The sequence below is a fragment of the Thamnophis elegans genome, chromosome 5, assembly GCF_009769535.1.
Source record: "Thamnophis elegans isolate rThaEle1 chromosome 5, rThaEle1.pri, whole genome shotgun sequence".
Lineage (NCBI taxonomy): Eukaryota > Metazoa > Chordata > Lepidosauria > Squamata > Colubridae > Thamnophis > Thamnophis elegans.
Genome location: NC_045545.1, coordinates 100,370,012 through 100,392,734, shown reverse-complemented (window position 1 = coordinate 100,392,734; position 22,723 = coordinate 100,370,012). Strand labels below are relative to the sequence as shown.

The following is a 22,723-nucleotide window of genomic DNA, read 5'->3' as shown; positions in this document are numbered from 1 at the left end:
ATTTTAAGCAGCCTTTTGGGGGTGGGGGGAATGATTATTTGGAAAAAGCCTCCTCAAAAGTTCTGGCTTTTGGCTCCCTAACAGGGCTCTCTTCCTGCAACCCCTCCCTGGAGGAAAGGGGCGGGTGGGAACAGGCAGCCGGAGGATCCCGATTGGCCGGTCCTGATCCTGTCCTTTAAGGGGAACCGGGTGACCTCTAAACACATCCCCCCTCCAGCCCCCCCCCCACAGACCTGCTCCTATAAGAGCCCAGGCTCCCTCCCCCAGCAGCCCATCTGCCCTGCACCATGGCCTCCGCAACGCCCCCCAAGCGCTCCCTGGAGGTGAGGGACCTGGAGGGCTTCTGGAGCCCCTTGAGGGGGTGCCCAGCCGCCCTGCTGCCCCCACTGCCCTGCCTGTATCCTGCTCTGCCTTGCTACGGCTGGTACCCACCGGCCCCAGGCTCCATCAGCCAGCCGGTGAGTCCAGGGAGGGTCAAGGGGTCTGAGCTGCTCCTCCAGACCAGCAGCCTCTGCCCAGCAGGGGGAGGCCAAGGGGGCTTCTCTCCCCATCGCAGAGGGCTCAGGTGAATGGCCTGAGAAACCTAAAGCAGAGTTAGGAGCCCATAGAGATTCCCAGCCATCCAAGTCCTGGTTCTCCCAAAGGGTTTTTTCTCTTTCAGGAGGCAACTGGACTTTCTTTTGAAGATGTTTTGCTCCTCATCCAAGAAGCTTCTTCAGCTCTGACTGGATGGAGGGGAAAGGAAGGACTACAGGAAGCATTTGCTCCACTCAGGTGACCCTGAAGACACCGGCAGACAAACCTCCAGGTGGCCTCAAAACGCTCTCAAAGGATGCAGCTCTCTGCAAGGAATATCAACCCTTCCATCATTCCCTGCCGCCCAGTCAGAGCTGGAGAAGCTTCTTGGATGAGAAGCGAAACGTCTTCAGAAGGAAAAACAAGGAAGTCCAGCCGCCCCCTTTAAAAAAGCCCCTCTGGGACTAAAGCAGACTCAACGGAGGGGCCAAAGGGGCGCCGGAGGGTGGAAGGGCTGCTGCACCTGCTTCCCCCGCCGCTTCCTCGGGGATCCACCACCAGCACCGCCCCCCCCCCCGTCCAGGGCTCCGCTAGCTGCTCTTTGCCGCGATCCCAAGCCGCCTAGTGGGGGCCGGGGAGGCGGCGTCGGGGACGGAGCGCGGCTTTTCTGGGCGAAGGCTCCGGCTGGTCCCGCAGCCCCGGATCGCGCCGGCCGGCTCGTTTGTCCGCGGGGAGCACCGGGACTCCCCTCCTGCGGGGCCGGCCGGAGCGGCTCTTCCGCGCGCTGGGCTGGCGGGGCGCGCAGAGCGGTCCGGTCGAGGGGGCAGCGTCGCCTTTGGAAGCCGGACCGGCAGAGGAGACTCCGCGGGAAGCCCCCAAGGGGATCGGCCGGCGCCTGAGACTGCGCCCCCCCAGACGGGTGGCCTCCGTTCTGCGGGCAGGCGGGTTCAGGAGCGCAGCCGCTGGCCGGGATGGCGGCTCCTGCCCGAGGAGCTTCTAGCCGGCTCTCCCGCCGCGGCCCCGCTTCTGCCGAGGCTCTCTTTTCTTACGGGGGTCCCGCCAGGGCCTCCTGCGAAATCTGGGGCCTCGTAACAGAGCAGGGGCCCTGGACACGCGGGGCTGGGGGCAAGGCTGAGCGCGCCTTTGGGCTCCTCTGACCCTGCAAGGCCGGTCGGAAGACCCGGACCCAGGTCCTAAGTGGGCATCTCACGCGGGAGAGTGGAAAGGTTGGAGCCCATTCCTTCCTTCCTAAGAGTCTTTCCACAGGAGTCCATTCTCTCCTTCCAGGTCTCCAGTGATGAAGCAGCCACAATTGTTACATTGATTAATCCTTTCTCACTGTTTCTCCTGAGTTCCAGTTGCTTCTCTCCTTGATTAGTTTCCATCCAAAAAGTCACTTGGAAGTGATAATTTAGAAAGGATTTTGCCTGTCTGGCTCACATCCCACAAACTTTTTCCTCCTCCTCCTTAAATTAAGCCTGATAAATGCACAGGATGAACCGTTGGAGGAGCTGCCTTTGTCTAGTGAAAAGAAAGACCACAGGAGACACGTTAGCCGCCTTCCAATATTTGAGGGGCTGCCCCATAGAAGAGGGGGGGTCCACCTATTCTCTCGGGCACCTGAAGGCAGAACAAGAAGCAATGGATGGAAACTAATCAAGGAGAGAAGCTACCTGGAATTGAGGAGGGATTTCCTGACAGGGAGAACAATGAATCAGTGGGACAATCTCCCTCCAGAAGCTCTGGGTCCTCCATCACTGGAGGCTTTGAAGAAGAGTCGGGGCAGCCCTTTGCCTGAAATGGCATAGGGTCTCTCCTGCTTGAGCAGGGGGTTGGACTAGAAGACCTCCGAGGCCCCTTCCAACTCTCTTCTTCTGTAAGGATAGAAATGTGATGGAAGCAAGGGCACCTCCCGGCAGGTGTGTTGCTCCAGTGAGTTGTGCAGGGATTCCCATTAGACGGGATTAGTGTTGTCGTCTTGTGGCTTTGGGGCATCAGGCCCCCCACCGCTGGGATCCCCAAGGGTCCCAGAAGCCTCTGGAGGCCTGGCTGTGTTATAGGAGGAATGTCGTTTTACTTACTTGTGCTTTAATTTAGACATCGGATGTGTTACAAGCTGCCCGGAGCCTTTTTAGTGCTGGGTGGCTTTAATAAATCCAATAAACAAACCATAGGAAAATGGATGTACTGGAAAATGTTACCTAACCAAGATGGGAGTTTGTGGAATGTACCAGAAAAATGACTTTTGCTTTAGTTCTGGAAAAGGGTAATTCCTTTTGTAAAGCATAATAGGCCTAATTTCTCTTTTTGTTTACGCCAGTTTTATACAGCAGCGTATATACAACAATTGCTACTGACTTGTTTTAGGATCTTTTAAATAGGTATATTGGCATTTCAAAATAATATTTTTGAAATGAATCATAGAAATGTAGCATCAGGGGAGATCACAGGGTCCAAACAGTCCAGAGTCCCCAAAAGTGGCCCATATCGACCCCCAAGGGGTCTGTTCAGGAGTTGTTATTGTCAAAATGCAGCTGCCGGCCCTTTAGGTGACTTTCGCTCTCATCTGTGTTGAGTTTTCACCAAGCAGCTCAAGAGCTCAGGATTCCTCACGGAGCCCCCTTGTCTTATGTCCAAATCCAGGCAGGGCTCGGGGGAGGAGGGGGTCTGGCAGGCAGGAATGTTCCCACCGGGCAGACTTTTTAAGTACCATCCAAAAAACGCTGGTGTGACCCCCGATAACACCAGTCAGTTTCTGCCATAATCTACCCCACTTCTTTGTCTTCTATTCTACTCTCCCCTGGTATCACCACCTCCATCGTCCCCACATTCCTCTTTCCAAGCCCCAGTTAAATCTGGGGTGTCCAGACTTTGAACAATTATTCTCTTCAGAATCCCTCAGTAGTTTAACCTGCTCATTTTATGCCACTTTTGCGTGGTGTGTTTTTTTCTTTGTATGGATCTTTTCGCTACCTTTCCTATGTTCCTCCCATCTGACGTCGTCTTCTGCAGCCGTTCCATTGAATCCTTGTAAGCTTCCCCCCTCCCCCCAATCTTCTTTCACCACCTGAGTAAAGGGTCTTCCAAAGAATCCGGGCACCCCCTGATCTAGTCCAGCCCTCTGCGGGGGGCAGAACACCCCCCCCCCCATGAAAGCATCCTCCAGAGCCGCAACAGGAGGCCCTTCTCCTCCTCCTCCGGCGGCAAAAGGCTTCTCAGGGAAGGGGCCTTGGAGGTTGCCCAGGTGCGACCCACGGCTCACCCTCGCTCTGCCTTGTGTCTTGCAGGTGCCGGCCCCCTGTTGTGAGCTGCCTGGAGGGTTGCCCCTGCTGTGGCCGATGCCCCCGCTGGGCAGCCCCCTCCTCTGTGCAGGCCCCCCCGAGGACCCACGCTGGGGCAAGACGGCCGTCTGGAGGGAGAGCACGGGGGCCCTGCGGGCGTGGCTGGGCCAGCATCTCCAGAACCCCTACCCCAGCAAGGGGGAGAAGGTCCTGCTGGCCGTGCTGAGCCAACGGAGCCTCAGCCAGGTCTCCACCTGGTTTGCCAACGCCCGTCGGCGACTCAAGAAGGAGAACCGGCTGCACAGCAGCTCTCGGCTGCTCACGGCTTGGGGCGAGGAAGAGGAGGAAGAGGAGGAGGGCAAGAAGGGGCGGGCTGGAGGCCAGCGGACAGACTCGGGCAGGAGCCCACAGGCCCCATGGGGGGGCTCCAGGGCTGCAGACCCCTTGCGAGGACCCAGACAAGACCCGGATCCCCTGGCCTCCCTCCACCAGGCTGCGCCAGAGAGGGCCCCTCCTGAGCCAGCCACCCGCCTCCTGCCTGGGAAGCCTCCCCAGTGGGTGTGGGGCCTCCGTCCCCTGAGAACCCTCTCCTCCGGCCTCCGGGAAGCCCCCAGCTGTGCACCCAGGGAGGGGAGGGGAGAAGGGCCACCGGGCTCTGAGCCTTGGGGCCCTCCTGCAGAGTCGGGTGGGGCTGAAAGAGGCATCCCTCTGCCCTCTCCTGGCTGGTGCACCCTGGAGGTGGACTACAGTCCCCAGGAGGCACAGCTGGCCTGTCAGCTGGTCATGCAGACTTGTGGCTCCGCACATCTGGAGTGCACCCGGCTGAGGAAGGCCAGGGCCAGCAGGGGGGGATGTGCTGCAGGGGCCCTTCTCCATGTGGGCACCGAGGGCAGCTCCAGAATGGGCCAGGCTGCCAGGCAGAGCAACCCTCTGGGGCAGTGGGTGCCACTCGAGTGAGCCGGGTGCAGCGCCCCTTCCTCTCTCCGGGAAAGCAGTGCGAGGGGCAGACCCCTTCTCCAGAGTGGAGGGGGTCCACGTGGCTCAGGGCTCCCCAGTGACGTCACTTGTGGGAAGCTGGCAGGAAGTCACAAGTCGCAACCGTGTGGGTCCTCGCTTAACGACCGGCATTGCTCTTTCCAACCACATCACCTAACGATGGAAATCCCACTCCCAACCGCCATCATTGAGTGGGGATTGAGTCCCCGTGTGACTTCCCACGTCAGGACTTCACTTCCGGCCACAATTGAGTGCAAACTTTTTGTTGCTAAGCAAGATGGTTGTTAAGTGAGTTTTGTCCTATTTTATGACCTTTCTTGTCACATCTGTTAAGTGAATCACTGTAGTTGCTCAGTTATTAAGGGAACCCGGCTTCCCCTCTGCCTGTCAAAAGCTCACAAAAGGGGGTCACATGACCCCAGGACTCTGCAACCGTCATAAATATGAGTCAGCCTCCAAGTAGCTGATTTTTGATCACGTGACCCTGGGAATGCTGCAACGGTCGTAATGTGGAAAACGGCCATAAGTCACTTCTTTTTGTGCCATTGTAACTTTAGATGGGCGCTAAAAAAATCGTTGTAAGTTGAGGCCTACCTGTAGATCATCTGGTCAGCAAAAGTACAGGGTTTTATGGGGTGGGAATGTTGGTTCTGAATACGAAGCCTCTCCAGCCCCAGTGGGCCAGGGGTCTCCAACCTTGGCAACTTTAAGACTTGTGGACTTCAACTCCCAGAATTCCCCAGCCAGCCACAAGTCTTAAAGTTGCTAAGGTTGGAGACCCCTGGAATGGACGGGTTATAATAAAATATTTATATAGGGTTTTTATGTTGTTCTTGTTTTAATCCTACCCCACTCAGAGTTGCTCTGTGAATGAGGTAGACACTTTCTAGATTTGATATATATACAGTAATCCAATAAATAAAAACACGACAGCCTTTCTTTAAAGTCCGTGTATTAATCAGAGCCTTTCTTGGTTGTGTTGGTGAAACTGCACACATGTTGCTAGATCTTAGCAGATTCCCTTTATCTCCCCCCCCACCCCACCCCCGTTTGGGTGAAGGAAATTGGTGAAATTGCTGAGTAACCTTTAGTAATTAATTAGTTATTTCTGAGGTGCTTTTATTGCTCATTCCCCGCTGCCCCCTATTCATAAACTGATGCATCATAAGGAATTATATCAATTGATTCATTGCCAGATGTACCATACCAAAACATCAAAAAATTAATACTCTAGGTCAGTGTTTCTCAACCTTGGCAACTTGAAGATGTCCGGACTTCAACTCCCAGAATTCCCCAGCCAGCATTCGCTGGCTGGGGAATTCTGGGAGTTGAAGTCCGGACATCTTCAAGTGGCCAAGGTTGAGAAACACTGCTCTAGGTTCAGTCAAATATGAGTGAATCATCATTTCAAATGTGAAAGGGTGAGAATGATCACCGACAGAACAATTAATGTAACAGGAATAACGTTCTTATTACACCCACCTGTTTTTTTCAAATCTTCGCTTGATAGGCGCCCACATGTCAGCATTACTCATAGCAGCCCCCACCCACCCAGGCAGCTCCTCTCTCCCCCCTGGGCCTGCAGATGGTCTCAGGGGGCTCCCATCAGGGCTGAGCCCAGCCCCAAATCCCCCCCCCTCTTGCTGCTGGCCGCCCCCTTCTCTTCCCTCTCCCTGGGCCAGAGTCTCCTGGGGAGGGTTGGGAGGAGGTGAGCTGGAAGGGCTGGCTGGCTGGTCTGGACCAGGCTCTCTCCAAACTCCAACCCTGGCAGTTGAAGCCCACAAGTCTTAAAGTTGCCAAGTTTGGAGACCCTTTTGAATGGCCTTGCTTTTTCTTGGCTGCCCATCTCTGCCAACGTCAAAGCATCCATGCAGGGGGTCCTCGACTTACGACCACAATCGAGCCCAGCATTCCTCTTGCTAAGTGAGACATTTGTTAAGTGAGGTTTGCCCCATTTTACGACCTCTCTTGCCACAGTTGTGAAGTGAATCCCCACGGAGGAACACTTTCCTGGTCAGAAGGTCGCAAAAGGGGACTACGTGATACCCCCTCCGGGGACACGGCAACCGTCATAAATATGAGCCGGGGGGGGGGGTTGGTTTCTGACGTTTGGTCACATGACCATAGAGATGCTGCAATGGCTGTGATATTTTTCGGTGTCGTTGTGACTTCAAAGGGCCGTTAAATGAATGGCTGTGGGGGCTGCCTGTGTTGAAAGCCTGCTGTTCCCTGTGAAATCCAGAGCCAAACTCTCCCTAACCCTACCTAAGTTAGTGGCAGAAGGTTCAGCCTTGCTGGCAGCTCTGCCTCCTCTCTCTCCGACAGGAAGGCCTCCTGCTTCAGCTGAGCCTCAGAAGGCAGAGAGGGGTGATTGGGGCCCTGCCTGCCTCTCTTGTGGGGATCCTGGCACTCCTCAAAGCTGCCCTGCCCCCTTACTTTACTCCTGGGCACCCGGGGCTCCCAGAGGGGAGGGAAGAGGCTGGGGGGCAGAGTGGGATGGGGCGTTTCCTTTCCTCTGACTCCCGGTCTCCCCAGGCAGATCCCCCATGGACAGAGAATTTGCACACCAAAGCCGAGCAGATTCCCCTTGAGGGCCTTTGGAGGCGGGGGGGGGGGGGGGGAAGGGAGACCCCAGGCCAGCTTTGCAAAAACAAACCCATCACCAGAGACTCACTCAGAGCCCCCCCCATCACTGAGGGCTCCCAAAGGCCAGGATGCCTCCCCCCCCAAGACTTCCTCTGGGGGAATCAGGCTCAACTCCTGCCCCCCACTGGCCCCTCTGCCTCCTTCGGCTGCTGCCCCCAGACAGAAAGGGAAGGGACCCGGAGCCTTCCAGAGGGAGGGGCCTTCAGCCAGAGGAAGCCAGTGGGCCTGAAGAGCCTGACCGGGGAGGCCAGACTGGTGGGGGGAGGGGAGGGGGCCTGGGTCATTTGTCTTTGGGGTGGCCCCTGCATTGAGGGGATGGTCTCAATGTCCTCAAGGGGCCCTTCTGACTCTGGGATTTGGTGGCTTGATGAGCCTTGGCAGTGTTGGAGGCCCTGAGTGCTTTCCTGAAGGGGACCACAGAGGGGGGGGATGCTGGAACAGGGGGTTTCAGGGGTGCTCTGGGACCTCAGCCAGAAAGGGAAGGGAGCACCCACTTTCTCCCCCAGGAGGAAAGAAGCCAGGCAAACTGAGGGGGGGGGGGTGTTCCAGGAAAGATGCAGAGCCTTGAGCTGAATCGCCAGGGGGCTTCTGGATGGCTTCTGGCACCCCCACTTTCCCCATGAGGCCCTTCATTTAGCAACAGCCTCCCCCCCCAGCGCTCTCAGGGGGGTCCTGGCACCCTTCCTTCCTTTGTTGCATCAAGAACTTGCCCATTGCCGGTCTGGGCATCCAGCCTGGCACAACCTCTGGGGTGCAGAGGCAGGGTCGGGGTGCGAATGCTGCATAGGAGCTGGGAGGGGCCTCCGGGAGAGACAGAGGGAGCCTCCTCCATCCTCCCTGCTCAGGTTTTATTCCTGCACCTGCAGCCCCATTGGGGTGAGGAAGCCACTGGCTCTCGCTGGGCTGCTCCTCTTTTCCTGGGACCCCCTTTCCCATCGCCCCCCCCCCACCATCCCCCCAGGGAGACCCCCATCCAGACGGATCCACTGGGGAGTTAGCCTCCCATCCCAAAGTCTCTGGCCGCAATCTCCTTAATAGTGAAGGGCAGGTAAAGGATGTCCTTTGCAACACGGGGGGTGGTGGTGTCAGGTACGCTGCCACTATGCATGGAGGTTCAATTTCTGTTGTAAGGAATGGTTCTCTTGGGGTCGCTTCTTGGCCAGCAGGCTCCCTGCGCAGTTCTCCGTCAGAGTCCCAAACAGCTGTTCCTGGTGATAGGCGCATCCGCAGAAAAGGAAGCAGGAGGCCGGGCCCTTCGCAAGGCCACCATAGCCGTCTGGGCCATCCGGGTGACCAGCTTCACAGAACTGAGGCTGGTGGGGGGGGAGCTGCCCCGCCCCCTGCCGTGAAATGGACCTCAGGGGGTGCCTGGGGGGGGGGCTGGGGGCAGAGGGGGTGTCTGTGTGAAGGGCAGGGAGTGTGGAGGTGGGGGGGTGGCCTCCCAAGGCAGCTCAGGTGGGCAATTGGAAGATGTCCTGGCAGAGGCACTGGCAGAGGCTGTAGAAGATGCAGAGCAGGAGGGTGGAGGGCACCAGGCTGACCAGGCCCAGGCCCAGGCTGGGCCGCTCCACCAGCAGCAGGTAGATGCCCAGCGGCAGGGAGCTGAAGTAGACCAGGCCCAGGAGGCCCAGCAGGAACCGGGGCACGGGCCGCCGCGTGGCGCAGGGCCCGCAGAGGGGTAGCGGGCTGTGGCAGGGCAAGGAGGCCAGGCTGGGCGAGCGGTAGAAGCGCATCACGTCCACCAGGTCCAGCGCCTCGGGGGCCGCCGCCGCCGCCGCCGCCGCCGCCTCCTCGGGCACCTCCAGCAGGGTGATGACCAGGCAGTCCGAGGAGCGGTGCTTGCCGTCCGCGAAGGGCTCCAGCACGCCGGGGCACAGCAGCAGCTCCGGGGACGGCGGGGGCTGGCAGAGCAGCGCCAAGACGCGCCCGTTGTCCGGCAGCCGCGCCACGTCCTGGCCCGGCACGGGCGTCTCCTGCCGGCAGAAGGGGCAGCAGAGGCGCCCGGGGGAGCCGCCCGCCTCCACCATCCGGCGCAGGCAGCGGGCGCACACCTGGTGGCGGCAGCCGAGCACCTTGGGCCGCCGGCCGCGCCCGTCGAAGCTCTCGCAGCAGATGCCGCACTCCGTCTCGGGGGCCGCCCGGCCGAGCGGCTGCTCCCCCTGGCCCGCAGCGGGGGACATGGCAGCCCCGGGGGGAGCGAGGGAGGGAGGGCGGCGCCTGCGGGGACAGAAAGCGAAAGGGCTTCAGCGGCGCGGCAGAAAACGGGGCTTCCGCTTGGGAGGAACCGGGGGGGCAGAGCGGACCCACCGCCAACGAACAGCCCGGCTGAGTGGCGATGCTTCCACAGAGCGGACAGGAGCGATCATGCCCGGCAACCTGCACGCTCCCCCCGCCACCCTCAGCCCGTGCCCCACAGCAACCGGTCCTTAGGGTTCCCCCGTCCCGGAACACGGCGCCCCTTGGCACCCGTGGCCAGCACAACCTCCGAGGAGCAGGAAGCGGCTATGGGGCAGAAATCCCCCGGGTCCTCGCCTAGAGACCCCTGCATGAAGCCCCCGTCCCCACGGCCTGCATTGCAGGAGAGGCGGCGGCGGCTCAGGCTCTGCCCTGAAAGGCAGCGGGGTGGCGGGGAGGGAGGCGGGCGGGCATCCGATGATGCTCCCCGCTGCCTGCACCAGCTCAGCCACCGCAGCCGCTTCTGCTGAAGCCCACGTGGGAGGAGCCTCGCCCTGAAAGACCGCAGAGCCCCCTCCCTCCCTCTCCTGGGCTGCAGGGACCCCCGGGGCCGGGTCTGCCTTCCGCTTGCTTACCTCGCCGCAGGCGCGAAGAGAACCGGCCGCCCGGCTGCCTCGCAGGGACTGCCGCAGCGCCAGCTGGACGCTCCCGGGCCACGGGCATCCGCCTCCCCGTTGCCAAGGCGACGCGGACCGAGCCGGGTGTGGGCGACTCTCGTGCGGGACCGAGCCGCCCTCCCACTCCCCCCCCCCCCCGAGGCCGATCGGCTGCCCGGCAACAGCCGCCGGTGCCCGCCGACCCTCGCCCGCTCCCTTGCTCCAGAGGCGGGAAAGCTCCAGGCACAGGGTGGGCAGGAGGGACCTTCGCCTGCTACGACCCCCCCCCCCCGCACAAGGGAGCGCAGCGGCTTCACTTGCGGGGAAGTAAAATTGTGGGGTCCGAGGCTGTAATGGAGAAACTTCATGCCCCCCCCCCCGTTTCCTTCCCCCAGTCCGCGTGAAACAGAAGGCAGGACTGATCAGAGCCCCCTCCCGCAGCCCCTTCCTGCCGTCCCTAGGGTAGTATTTAGCCCCCCACCCCCGCTTCTCCACCTGTTGCCCCGCCGCTTTCTCAGCCCCAAGAAAGGCATCCGTGGGCTGCCCAGACAGGAGAACCAGCGCCATCCCAGGGGCCCAAGGTGGCAGCGGAGCAGAGCAACTGCCTGGCCAGGGATCCGGGGCTGCGGGGAGCGGCTGAGCCTGACCTCCCCCCCCCCCCCCCGAAGATGGGACCGGACCTTCCTGCCATCTGATGGATTTGCAAGGGAGCAGCTGGCCTGAGGGCAGGTGGGCTCTTCAGCCTCCCCCTGCAGAGACTAAAACCAGTTAGGACAGGAAGGGCGTTCCTTAAATTGGGGTGTGTGTGTGTGAACAAACTAAAGAAATTGGTTCGTCCTGCTAAGTGACGGATGGAACCCCCCCCCTTTTGAGGGTTTGCAGAGCATTTACAGCCCCCCCCCCCCCCGCAGGGCGAAGCTCAGAGGTGAAAAGGTCCAGCAGCTGCAGAGGAGGAAGCCAGGATGGGGAGACCCAGCACTTCTGGAGGAGGAGGGGGGAGAGGTGTGTGTGTGTGTGTCCCAGTGCCGAGCACACAGGGTGACCCATCTGCTGAAAGAGGCAGTTGAACAGAGCAGCTACCCCACTCGCCTGGTTTAAGCCACACCTGGAGCCCCCCCCCCCAGTTCTGGGCTTCCCATTGAGCCCCTCCCAGAGGAGGCAGAGAAGAGCCAAGGAAGGCCTGGCAGTGGGGCCCATTCTCTGAGGGAGGGTCCAGGAACCCCACATTTGACATTCAGAAAGCTGTTTCAGGAGGAGACACCCCCCCTCCAAAAAACCAAGACCCACTGGATAGCAGAAGGGCCATCTTCCAATACTTGAGGGGCTGCTCCAAAGGAGGGGGTGGGGCTCAACCCATTTTTCAAAGCCCCCGAAAGCCAGACAAGGAAGAATGGATGGAAACTAAACAAGGAAGAGATTCAACCTGGAAATAAGGAGAAACTTCCTGACAGTGAGAACCATCAACCGATGGAACAGAAGTTGCCTTTGGAAGTTGTGGGAGCTTCATCACTGGAGGCTTTCAAGAAGAGGCTGGACTGCCATTGGTCAGAAATGGTGTAGGGGGTTGGACTAGATGACCTACCAGGTCCCTTCCAATTGATATTCTATTCTATATCATTTCAGCAACAGGTGAAGGTTCTGTCCTCCTGAATAGCAAAATGAAATTCGCAGGGCCTTCAGACGCTTAGAGCAGTGTTTCTCAACCTTGGCAACTTGAAGATGTCTGGACTTCAACTCCCAGAATTCCCCAGCCAGCGAATGCTGGCTGGGGGATTCTGGGAGCTGAAGTCCAGACATCTTCAAGTTGCCAAGGTTGAGAAACACTGGCTTAGAGAGAGAGAGAGAGGAGATTCTGGGTCAGCATCATCAGATACGCCACAGGTTTCCCCCCCCCCCCTGGGGAGGGGGGGCGTTGCAGCCAGACACCCTCTGATTGGTGCAGAAATGGCTGCTTCAGAGCCAAGAGGCCGCTAGGAGGATAGGCGCCCCCCCCCCCCGCAATTTGTCAGAGGGATTCAGGTCTGCTCAGGGTGGGGGTCGAAAGGCAGGGTGGTGGGATGAGCGTCCTGGACCCCGCCCACATGGCCCCACCAGGCAGGACAGTCACAGGGTGGGGTGGGGATGGGGTGTCAGGGCTGGGAATGGACCATGCAGCCCACCCAAAGGGTCCCCCCCACCCCGGAGCTCCCACTGCCCAGAGAGGGGACCTTTGCCAACTCTTCCTGTTGGGAGACCAGGTTCCCCAGTTTGGGGAGGGGGTGGGCTTCCAGTTCTCAAAGGTCCACCCAGCCCTTCCTGCACTGACCGGCAGCATCACCCCCCTCACAGGGACCCTGCAGAGGGCAGGAAAGGAGGCCAGACAGTCCCCGACTTACAGCCGTTCAAAGTTAACAACAGCACTGAGGGCTGTTTCTCCCACTTACGACCATTGCAGCTGCTCTATGGCCATGGGATCCCGGGGGGCTTGGCAAGGGGTTCCCGCTCAGAGTCCAGGGACAGTCGTGTTACTAGCCCCCCCCCCATCCGACCCCCCCCTTCCCAAGGAAAGGGAGCAGGCCCAGGCAGGTGATAATGCTGGTTTTAATGTTCCTAAGAGAACTAGAAACAAAATCCAAAATAGACGTTTTCCCTTCGCTCTTTCGGTCATAAAAGTCGTAAAATGGTTAGCTTCGTTAAATTAAACCGTTTTTAAAAAAAGAACAAGAACAAAACCGTCCCAGGAGCCTCTGGTGGAAACGAGACCTTCCGCTCACACACACACACACACACACACACGCAAGTCCTCTGCTCTGCGACGGACAGTAAACGGCGCCAGGGGGGGAATATGCAACGGGCACACACGGGAAGAACGGGGGAGGGGGAGGCAATGAGGGCAGCTACCACAGGGACACGTATTTACACAACCGATTGTGCACCAGCAGCCCCCCCACCCTCCCCCCTGCTTCCCCCACCTCCTGCCGTGGGGGTGCAGCCTGGCCCCACTCCCCCCAGCCTCTCCCGCCCTCCCCAGCTGGGAAAGGCTCCGCTCTGCTGGGCACAGCCCAAGGGCGTCTGCAGCTCATCTGGGGGGGGGGGGCACAAGAGCAACAGGGACCGCCGGCCCCCCGGGTCCCACCCTGGCGAGGCCAGCCGCTCCCCTCCTGCCCTCCTGCTGCTGCTTGGGAGCGGTCCGCTCGTCCTCCTCGGCCTCTCCGCTGGCCGCCCGTCAGTTGGGGGTCGACTCCCGGCTGGTGCTCTGCTCCCGGACCGGCTCCTGCTCCTTGTCCGGGGCCGAAGAGGCGGTGGAGGCGGCTGGGTGGGCGCGCCCCGAGTGCTTGTAGGCGGTGAGCAGCTCGTGCAGGCGCTCCGGGCTGGGCCCCCACTTGGAGAAGCCGGCGTTGTTCTGCAGGAACAGCACTGTGGTGTTGTGCACGGCTTTGTAGTACATGTCCTCCCTGCAGAGGCAGAAGGCCAGCGCTCCAATGACCCCCCCTCTCTCTCCCCCCCACGGCCCATGAGGCACCGCCCACTCAGGATGCCGGGAACCACACTGGCACGGCAACAACCCGGCAACAACCCTGCCCCACCGTACTCTGGGGGCTGCCAGGGACCCTCGTGAAAGCTCCCAGTGCTGTGGGGAGAGAGGGCGGGGGGAGGCCCTGCTCAGAGGCTGTGTCCCCTCCTCCCGCCTCCCCCTGGGAAACTCCGGTCTCAGGAAACCTCCGGGGGGGGGCTGTGGGGGAAGGAGGCCCTGGGAAGAGGCCCATCCAGGCGGCTCCCCACACCTGGGAAGGCTTGGAGGGGTCGGGGGAGAGGGGAGCAGTTTGGTCTAATGGTGGAGGAGCTGGTGGAAACAGGGAGACAGGGAGTTCTAGTCCCATCTGTTAGGCATAAAAGCGGGCTGGGTGACTTTGGGTTCGTCCTTCTCTCTCAGCCCAGCCCCCCTGGGAGGAGACATGGGGGGGGGGGAAGGACCGATGGCTGCCTTGAGTTCTGCATTAAAGACGACCGGCTGAACAGGGCCGCTCTCCCCGTTGCCACCGTCCGGGTCCCCCGCTTACTTCTTGCAGAGGTGCTGGGAGCCGCTGCGGTACTCGTGGTCGAAGGCCGGCAGGATGAGCTGCTGCCGCTTGAAGGGGCTCTGCTCCATGCGGGTGAGGGCCGTTGGGGGGGGGTCCCGCCACTCCGGGATGAAGACGATGAAGGACAGGGGCTCGCTGGACGCCTCCAGAAGTTTCTGGGGCAGAGGGAAGAGGGAGGCTCAGCCACTCGCTCCCCCTCCCGGCCGGCCCAGGGGTGGGGCAGCAGGGGGGCCCCCAGGCCTTACCTCGAAGTGCGTCACCATGACGTCCATCAGCTCCTCGCAGAAGGGGGGGTTGGCCTGGAAGGAGCCGCTGATGGGGAAGAAGTCCAGGCAAGGCCTGAGGGGGAGGAGGAGGGGGAGGGGGCAGTGGTAGCCAAGGCCGTCTGGGACCCTCCCTGGCCCAGAAACGACGTCCAGCAGTGGTGCCCCCCCCGCTTTCTTCCTCCCCCTCCCCCACGGCCCAAGCTCCCTGGGGGTGGGGCAGGTGGGGGCTCACCCTCTGGAGCCGAAGTAGCCGTCGGTGTCCGGGAAGGCCGAGCAGTATTGCTTGAAGTAGCAGTTCAAGGGGGAGGCGAAGCATTCGAAGCTCACCCCGAAGAGCTTGTAGAGGGCTTCGAAGACGTGCACCGGGAGCGCCCCCTGCAGGCCGGTGCCCTCGTAGAGCCCAACGCCAAACATCATCTGAGGGGGAGGAAGGACAGGAGCCCCCTGGGAAGCAGAGCAGGGCCAGGCCGGCTCCTCCAGCCACACACACACACACATGCCCGCACGCCTCCCCAGCCGGAGGAGGGCCGTACCTGGTACCTGCGGAGGAGGCACCACACCCGGGGCAGGAAGTGCTCAAAGCCGGAGTCGTCGATGCAGCTGTAGCGATAGAGCAGCCACTGCGAAGGAGAGAGGGAGGGGCTCTGCAAGGGCGCCCAAAGGGCATGGCGGCCTCCCTCCCGCCTCCAAGACCCCTCCCCACCCTCCCCCTCCCCAAAAGAGGCGCACCAGCTTGCTGAAGTAGCTGCGGCTGACTTTCTGCACCTCGCCCTTGTAGCGCACGCAGACCAGGCTGCTCTCCATGTGCATCTCCGCGCTGGGCAGTGGGGGCGACGGGACGGCCAGCCGCACCGGGTAGCAGTACACCAGCCGGTCCTGAACGTCGGGGGGCTCCACCTCGGCTGGGGATGATGGGAGGTTAGCCCCGAGTGTCCTGGGCCGCCTCCTCCTCCTCCTCCCCAAATAAGGGGCTCAAGTCACCTCCCACCCCCGGGACCCCCGGAGAGTCCCCTCCCCACCAGCAGCTACCGGAGATGCTGTGCTCCTTGAGGATGGCCAGGTGCTTCTCGCGGATGCGCTTGACGTACTCCAGGGAGATGTGGTAGATCTTGCTGCAGATGCCCTCCACCGAGTCCTTGGCGGCAGCGGAGACGTGGGGGCCGCACTGCTTGCGCAGGTGCTCCAGCCGGTCCTGCAGGCGGGAGGAAGAAGCGTTTGCTCTGGGGCTGCTCCTCTCCCACAGCCCAGGACCTTTCCCAGGTTGCCAGCCTCTCGCCCAGGTGAGCCCGCAGCTGACGGGACTCGGGCACAACCGTCTCCGGGCAGCCTGAGGGGCCCTGAATATTAACCGGAGACCCAAGAGGGAAGGCTCCGCTCTACGACGCTGGCCTTCGTGCTCTACCTACTCCTCTACTCGCACTTGAGGGCTTTTGAACTGCTAGGCTGGCAGGAGCCGGGACAAGTGACGGGCGCTCACTCCGTCTGGCGGCACGCGGGTCTTTGACGGCCGAGCTGGAGACCATTAACGGTCTCGGCATCCTAACCACTTCGCCACCGTGTCCCCGTAGGCCCCTACATCGAACCTCTGCCCCTAAAGGCAGGACTCCAAAGCAGCCCAGCTCCTGCTTCAACCTCTCCGTCCCCCCTGGAGAAAGAGGCCAACGCACCATGTAGTCCTCCTTGGAGGCCGAGCGATCCCGCCGCAGCCAGCTGAAGGTGTCTTCTACGTTCCACTTCACCACCTTCCGGCTGTCTGGAGAGGCGCTCCTGCACACCGAGAGAAAAACCTGCCGTCAGGCTCCAAACACCCAGGAGGACCGCGGGTGGTTCTTCCAAGCAGATTCCTTCCATGCTCCAACCCGACAGAATCTTGCCCGACTGAAGCAGACGAGTACCTAAGGGAAGCACACACTCTGGGGACTCTTAGGGAGGAGCCGTCCTCAGCCTCTTTCTCCCACAAAGCTATTTGGGCAGAGATGTCTCTTGCTCCTTTGGAAAGCAGCCCCTCCCACCTGGGAATCCAGACCACACTCCATCACACCTGCTGACTCTGAAGGCCCAGAAGCCGATTCAACCTTGGTGCTCATTTCTTTGGCGGCTGGCGTCCCCTCCTTCCCGGTGCCCCCCTCCCTCCCCTCCTGGGTGGCCTTCTGGGAAGAACGGGGTTGCAGCCCCCCGTAAAAGCAAAATCTGTCCCTACCTGGATTCAATGAGCCGCTTTGCGGCTTCGGCATATTTGAATAGCAGCCGCTTGGCTTCTTCGCGGAACTTGATTCGGGACAATCTGTGGGGGAGGCAGGGGAGAGAGGGAGGGCTGTAGGTTAGGCTCCAGGGAGGGCAGCGTCCAGAGGGGCGTCCCTCGCCCCAGTTGGCCTACCTGATGGGAATGTCATTCATGATTTCTCGGAACATGGAGGGAGACACGACGGGCTCGCAGTTGCTGGGCAGCAGAGGGTCCGAGCCCTTGTCCACCACCTTTCGCTCCAGCATCCAGCGGTTGAAGGACTCTCGGGGAGGATCGATTCCTGAGGGAAGAGCCGGAGAGGGACATCCGGGCTCAGTCGCGAGCCCCCCTTCCCCAAGGCTCACCGGGCGGTCGAGGGGAGGGGCAGATGTTACCCTCCCGCTGCTGGCAGAGCTCCCGGTAATGCTGCCGCAGCTTCAGCATCAGCTGGGACCGGAGCAGCTCCACTTCCGGGTGAGGGGTCAGCACGTCCGCCGGGGCCCGCTGCTTAATTACTGCGTTGGTCTGAATGTCCAGGTCCCAGTAGACTCTGCCGGGAGGAGAGAGACCCAATTAGGGCAGCTGGGCCTTCCAGCAGCTCCCCCCGTTCCGCTCTCATGTCACAAGCACAGGAAACGGCAGGGGAAAACAAGCCGGGTTCTACTAAACGCCACGTAAATTCTAGAATACGCTGCTCAGCTTCCTGGGCGTTTACAGTAAGGGTGCCCCAATCCGCCCTTTCAGGCCAACCACGGGCTGGGCAGGGAGGCCTCCTGGAACGTGGCCTCCTCCTTCACGGTGAATGGATCCTCATTCAACTCCGGGCTTTCCTTTCCGCTTTCGAGTCCCCCCTGACTCCCGACGAGTCCACAGACGAGTCCCTGCAGTTTTCTTGGCAACATTTTCCGGCTGCCCTTGGCTGCCGCTTCCTCGGGCTGCGAGAGACGCCCAAGTCGCCAGGCTGGCATCTTGCCCACGGCAGGGCCAGAGCTTACAGGCATCCAGTTTCTAGCCAGGTGCCTTAACGTCTGAACCGAGGGGAAGGGTCAGAACTGCAAAACACAGTTGTTTGCGTGGAAAGAATGGGGCTTGAAACAAGGTTTTTGTGACCGACTCTGTTGCAGTGCCTACCCAGTGGAAGCCCCTCCCTCCTCCCAGCGTTCCCGACGGACCCTCCTGAAGGCTCTTCACAGGCATTTGGCCCAAAAGGTCCAGTCAGCCCCTGCTGGTTGATCAGTTTGGGGTTTTTTAAATCGTAATTTTATTTTAAAAAATGACTACTACAATAAAAAAATCTAACATAAACCTAAAAAAGATAAGGAAAAAAGAATAAAGACTAATGTAAGAAAAAGCAGACTGTGTAGAAAAGAAAAACAGAAAATAGAAAAAGAAAAAATAGGAAAATAGGAAAAAAGAATAAAAAAGACAAATGAGTTGCCTCTTCATCAGGAGGAAGACAAACCTTCTAGTATTTTAGTATCTTCCCTCCTTTTCTTTAAATACAATTGTCTCTCTGTTCGTTAATGTAATTGTTGTTTTTAATGACTGGAATGATTTCAAAACCTCAGACATATATTATTGTTCCTGTAAATTGGGGTGTCCAAATCTTGGCAACTCTAAGAAAGACCTGTGGACGTCGGCTCCCAGGATTCCCCAGCCAGCACAGCTGGGTCTTAAGGTTGCCAAGGCCGTTGTGCATTTTGGTTTTAATCCTCTGCTCCCTGCCTAGAAACCCCGCCGAGAGACAAGACGCGAACGAAAAATAAGTAAGTTCAAAAGACCGCAGAGGAGGAAGACGGCAGACGCCCTCGTGGCCTCCGAGGACAGCCATCCTCTCTGCAGGGCAAATTCCAAAAGGCAGAGAAAGAAAACGCCAAACAACGAGCAGGACAGGATGAGCGAGGAGGAGACGCTGCCAATTTTCTAAGGGACGATGCGGAGGCTCCTTTGATGCTTATTACAAGCTTCGCCTCCTCCTGCCCAGAAACTGCCCGAGATTCACATCCCACAGTCTGACTCACTCGGTTGGTCGCAAGAGAGCCGCCTGCCTCTCTTCGGGAGAGACGCCCCAGGCCTTCAACAGCGGCGTCCCGGGAGTGCTGGAAATGTTCGGGGCAGGCTGAGCTGTGGGGTTTCCCGGCACCTCCATCTGCAAGGGAGCAAGGCCACGTTACCTTGGGGAGAAACAGCTGGGCTGGGAAGAGGCTCGCCAAGCCGCAAGAACCGGCTCCTCCCTTGTCACACCCACCGCCCGCTGAGCGGAGGCCGAGACGCCCGTCCACCCCAGGGAACTTCTGAACCTTCCAGGTAGGAAAGGGAGAGGACGCCACCAAGCGAGGAAGGCTCTGCCAGCGATGCCCCATCTGCTCCCCCAGCCAACGCCACTCCTTCCCCGCCCCCCATGTCTCCCCACCACCACCACAAACAACCCTGTGCGGTGGGCTGGGCTGAGAGAGAAGGACCGACCCAAAGTCACCCAGCCGGCAGACCATCAGGAGTTATGAAGGCTCCCTTTTCCCGTTAAGGTTACAGTAGCAGAATCAGGGTGTGGGTGGGTGTGTGAATAGGCTGCGCACGGGGACAAGAAGGCCCAGAGACACTCTGAACAAGTGGGGCCGTCTGGTGGCTTCTGGCCTTGTGTGATTGTGGTGTCACATATGTGTATATCTGCCCTGCACCAGCAGGATCTCATGGCAGCACGACAGGATGCAATGAAGGTGGCTAGTTGTTTCTGGACAAGATCTGTTTTAACGTATGTGTTTTGATCGTGTATTTTATACTTTGCACTTAATGTTGTACGGTAGGCCTTATTTTAATTTCGATGCTTCCAAGGCAAAAATCACAACTAGCAGAATCTGTGGCTCCGTTTAAAGAGAACGAGGGCGACTCCTGCTTTGGACTCAGGAACCTTTGGCCTGCTTCTTCTTCTTCTTTAGGTGATTTTCACAGCCGGCTCTTCCCCCGTGGCTCCCCTCAACTCCTCCTGGCTCTGCCCTCTCAACCCCCGGGGTCCTGGGCCGAGAGGAGGGGGGGGCTCCCTACCTTGGGCTTTTTGGCAAGGTTGCTGCTGGGCTGGCCTTCCTCGGACAGCTTCCGCTTCCACAGCCTGCTTTCGGCCGCGGCTGCTTCGCCGGCTCCCCCATCTGCAGGCACCGGGGCGGTGTTCAGACCCAGAGGGTCCGACTAGGAAGCCCAAAGAGAGAACCGTTAGCAGCGCCTTGAGGCTCCCCGTCCTGCCCCAGCAGGAGCCGTGCCGGCAGCCGAGGGATGCTCCGGGAGGCCACGCCTGCAGCAGCCGAGCCAGCCACTCACAATGACGTCGTGCTGCCCCAGCAGCGGCATCTCCCAGAGCGACTGGTTGGTGAAGCGGTTGAAGTAGTAGGGCCGGCTCTCACGCTTGCTCCAGCACTTCTCCCAGCCCGCCTGCACCAGCTCATCTGTAGGGGAGGCGAGAGCACCCAGTCATGGTGGGGGAGGGAGGGAGGGGGGGTAGGCAGGCGTTGGGCCCCCCACAACTGCCTCCGTGCGGTACCTGGCAAGTCCTGCACCAGGCGGGCGGCCTTGGGGGAGCTCGGCTGGTTCTGGTGGGAGGTGCTGGGAGAGTGGCTCATGAGGGCAGCCTCCTCCCTGGAGCTGCCGTGGTTCTCATTGGCCATCTTGCAGCATCGGCACTGGAGGAAGACAAGGAAACGGCATCAGCGACGCCTCTTGCCCACAGCCAAACCCGGGCACCAGGCGAGTCACACTGGCAGGGCACCATGGGGTGACCTGCTCAAACCTGCCAGCCGCAGGAATAGAATAGAATATACTTTATTTGTATGCCGCCCTTTTCCCTGAGGGGACTCAGGGCGGCTCACAATTCAGGGGGAGGGAAGGACAAAACAAGTTACACACATGAAGACAATACAAGGTTAAAAAGCGCAACAGTCATACTATTCGGGTGGGGTTGAGGTCTTTAGCCCCAGGCCTGTCGGGACAGCCAGGTTTTGAGGGCTTTGCGGAAGGCCTGGAGGGTGGTGAGGGTTCGAATCTCCACGGGGAGTTCGTTCCAGAGGGTCGGAGCAGCCACAGAGAAGGCTCTCCTCCGGGTAGTCGCCAGTCGACACTGGCCAGCGGGTGGAATTCGGAGGAGGCCTAATCTGTGGGATCTTATTGGCCTGGTGGAGGTGATTGGCAGTAGGCGGTCTCTCAAGTACCCAGATCCAATACCATGAAGGGCTTTATAAGTGACAACTACCTCTGGGGAATGTAAGATCCAGCCTTGCCTGGCAGGGGGAGGGGGGGCTGACCCCCAACACAGATCCCTAGAAGCCCCGGCAGTTTCAGGGCTCCGAGCCAAGGCAAAGCACCCTTGGGGAGCCTTGTAAGATTCCACTAGCGGAAGGAAAGAAGCCTGGCTCTCTGCCCTTCTCCACTCCAGCCACTAAGCCTTGCTCGGCTCTCATCCTCTCTGCGGACGGATACGGAGGGTGGGACCCACAGATCTGCCCTCTTGAAGAAGCAGAAGGGGAAGAGCGGAGGGGTTTTCAGGCTGCAGCCGACAGAGGAGACCCTCCACATGTGAAGGGGAGTCGTGGGGAAGGGGGGGGGGCTTTATTGCAGAGCCCTGGGGGGGGGGGCACGGTGGTCCCAATGCAGCCCAGCAGGCAAACTCTGCCCACGGAGCCCCTCCTGGCGGGCTGAAGGAGGGTCGGGGACGGAGGGCGTGTTAACACTGGTGAACTGCGGAGAGGGAAGAAGGGGCTTTGCGTTCAGGAGAAAGGGGGACGGGACGCACTGCAGGGAAAGGCTCCGCCCGCCGCCAGCAGTTCGATCCTCGCCGGCTCAGCCTCCCGTCCTTCCGCCGTCGGGAAAACGGGGACTGAAGAAGGGGGGCGAAAGGCGGCTGGAAGCGGCGCCTGAGCCTGAGGTCTACGGAGGCCATGGATGCCCCGGGCAGCGGGTGGGCTAGATGACCTCCGGGGGAGCCTTATGGGGAGGCAAGGAGGCCGATCTCCCTTCCTGCCCCTTCGGACACCGGAGGCCCAGGAGCCCCGGCAGGGCTGAGCCGCCTCCCTCCCTCTTTCCTTCCGGGGCGGCCGCTCCGCTCTGCGCAGAAGCGCCGCCCGTTCGCCTGGCCCAGAGGAGCGGAGGAGGCGGCGGCGGCGGGGCTGCTGCCGCGGACTCCCTCCCTCCGACCGGCCTGGCCGGGGCAGCCAAGCGGAAGGGAGCCGGAGGGCGAGAAGGGCGGCCGGGGGGCTCCGGGCGGACAGACGAGGCGGCGGCGTTGGCGGCGTGGATGGGGGCGCAGGGCCGGCGGGGGGAGGGGGGGGAGGCCGGTGAGGGGGGGGGGCAGGCGGGGGCGCGCGGCGGCGGCCGAGGCGGGGGCGCGCCCAAGATGGCGGCGCGGGAGGCGGCGCCTCCTCCTCATCCTCCCGCCCTGCGGCTCGTCAACTCGGGAGCGTCCTGCGCCCCGCCGCCGCCGCCGCGCCCTTCGACCGCCAGGGAAGGACCTCCGAGCTCTTGCGTGCCGCCCCTCACCTGCGGCCGGGGCCCGGGGTCGCGGGGGGTCGCTCAGCTTCCCGCCGCCATCGCGCCGCTGCCTCACCCTGGCAGCCGCCGCCGCCATCTTGTATTCGGGACCCGCGGCGACCCGCGCGCAGGCGCGGGACACGCCCTGCGGGGCCCTCTGCGCAGGCGCCGCGCCGCCCGGCCTCTCCGGCCGCGCAGCCGCAGTTTGGCCCCTGGGCGGAGAAGCCCTCGCCATCTGAGGCGAGCGGCCGTTGATCCTCCTCGGAAGGGCGGAGCGCTTTGCGCGGCCGGCTGGAGCGGAGGGGCCGCGGGGGGGGGGGCAGTGGGGGTCCCGAGAGGCCGGGACTCGTTTGAGCATCGAGTGGGGCGGGGGTCTCCGAGGAGGCCAAGG

General features: G+C 60.9%; 2 protein-coding genes across 2 annotated transcripts; both read right to left on the bottom strand.

Annotated features, from left to right (window-relative positions):
- Positions 1–3,982: 3,982 nt before the first annotated feature.
- LOC116509503 (E3 ubiquitin-protein ligase RNF182-like) lies at positions 3,983–9,619 on the bottom strand. Its single transcript, XM_032218653.1, has 2 exons — positions 8,907–9,619; positions 3,983–4,166 (listed from the first exon to the last, which is right to left on the bottom strand). Exons 1-2 carry the CDS (start codon positions 9,617–9,619, stop codon positions 3,983–3,985), a joined length of 897 nt encoding a protein of 298 aa, XP_032074544.1.
- A 3,213-nt stretch (positions 9,620–12,832) lies between these two features.
- PCIF1 (PDX1 C-terminal inhibiting factor 1) lies at positions 12,833–22,474 on the bottom strand. Its single transcript, XM_032218514.1, has 16 exons — positions 22,342–22,474; positions 20,354–20,492; positions 20,134–20,258; positions 19,864–20,004; positions 18,843–18,970; positions 17,217–17,371; positions 16,975–17,122; positions 16,798–16,881; positions 16,265–16,364; positions 15,627–15,789; positions 15,327–15,499; positions 15,131–15,217; positions 14,830–15,014; positions 14,577–14,670; positions 14,311–14,486; positions 12,833–13,704 (listed from the first exon to the last, which is right to left on the bottom strand). Exons 2-16 carry the CDS (start codon positions 20,475–20,477, stop codon positions 13,476–13,478), a joined length of 2,112 nt encoding a protein of 703 aa, XP_032074405.1. The 5' UTR covers positions 20,478–20,492; positions 22,342–22,474; the 3' UTR covers positions 12,833–13,475.
- Positions 22,475–22,723: the final 249 nt, after the last annotated feature.

What these genes read in the sequence shown, in the direction of transcription:
- LOC116509503 (XM_032218653.1), bottom strand. Translation starts at nt 9,619, where the DNA reads ATGTCCCCCGCTGCGGGCCAGGGGGAGCAGCCGCTCGGCCGGGCGGCC. An exon ending in TGCCTCTGCCAGGACATCTT is followed by an intron (nt 4,167 to 8,906) that starts CCAATTGCCCAC and finishes GCCTCCAGCCCG; the next exon opens with CCCCTTCTTGCCCTCCTCCT.
- PCIF1 (XM_032218514.1), bottom strand. Translation starts at nt 20,477, where the DNA reads ATGGCCAATGAGAACCACGGCAGCTCCAGGGAGGAGGCTGCCCTCATG. An exon ending in ATGAATGACATTCCCATCAG is followed by an intron (nt 16,882 to 16,974) that starts GTAGGCCAACTG and finishes CCTCCCCCACAG; the next exon opens with ATTGTCCCGAATCAAGTTCC. An exon ending in CCTCCAAGGAGGACTACATG is followed by an intron (nt 15,790 to 16,264) that starts GTGCGTTGGCCT and finishes TCCCGCCTGCAG; the next exon opens with GACCGGCTGGAGCACCTGCG.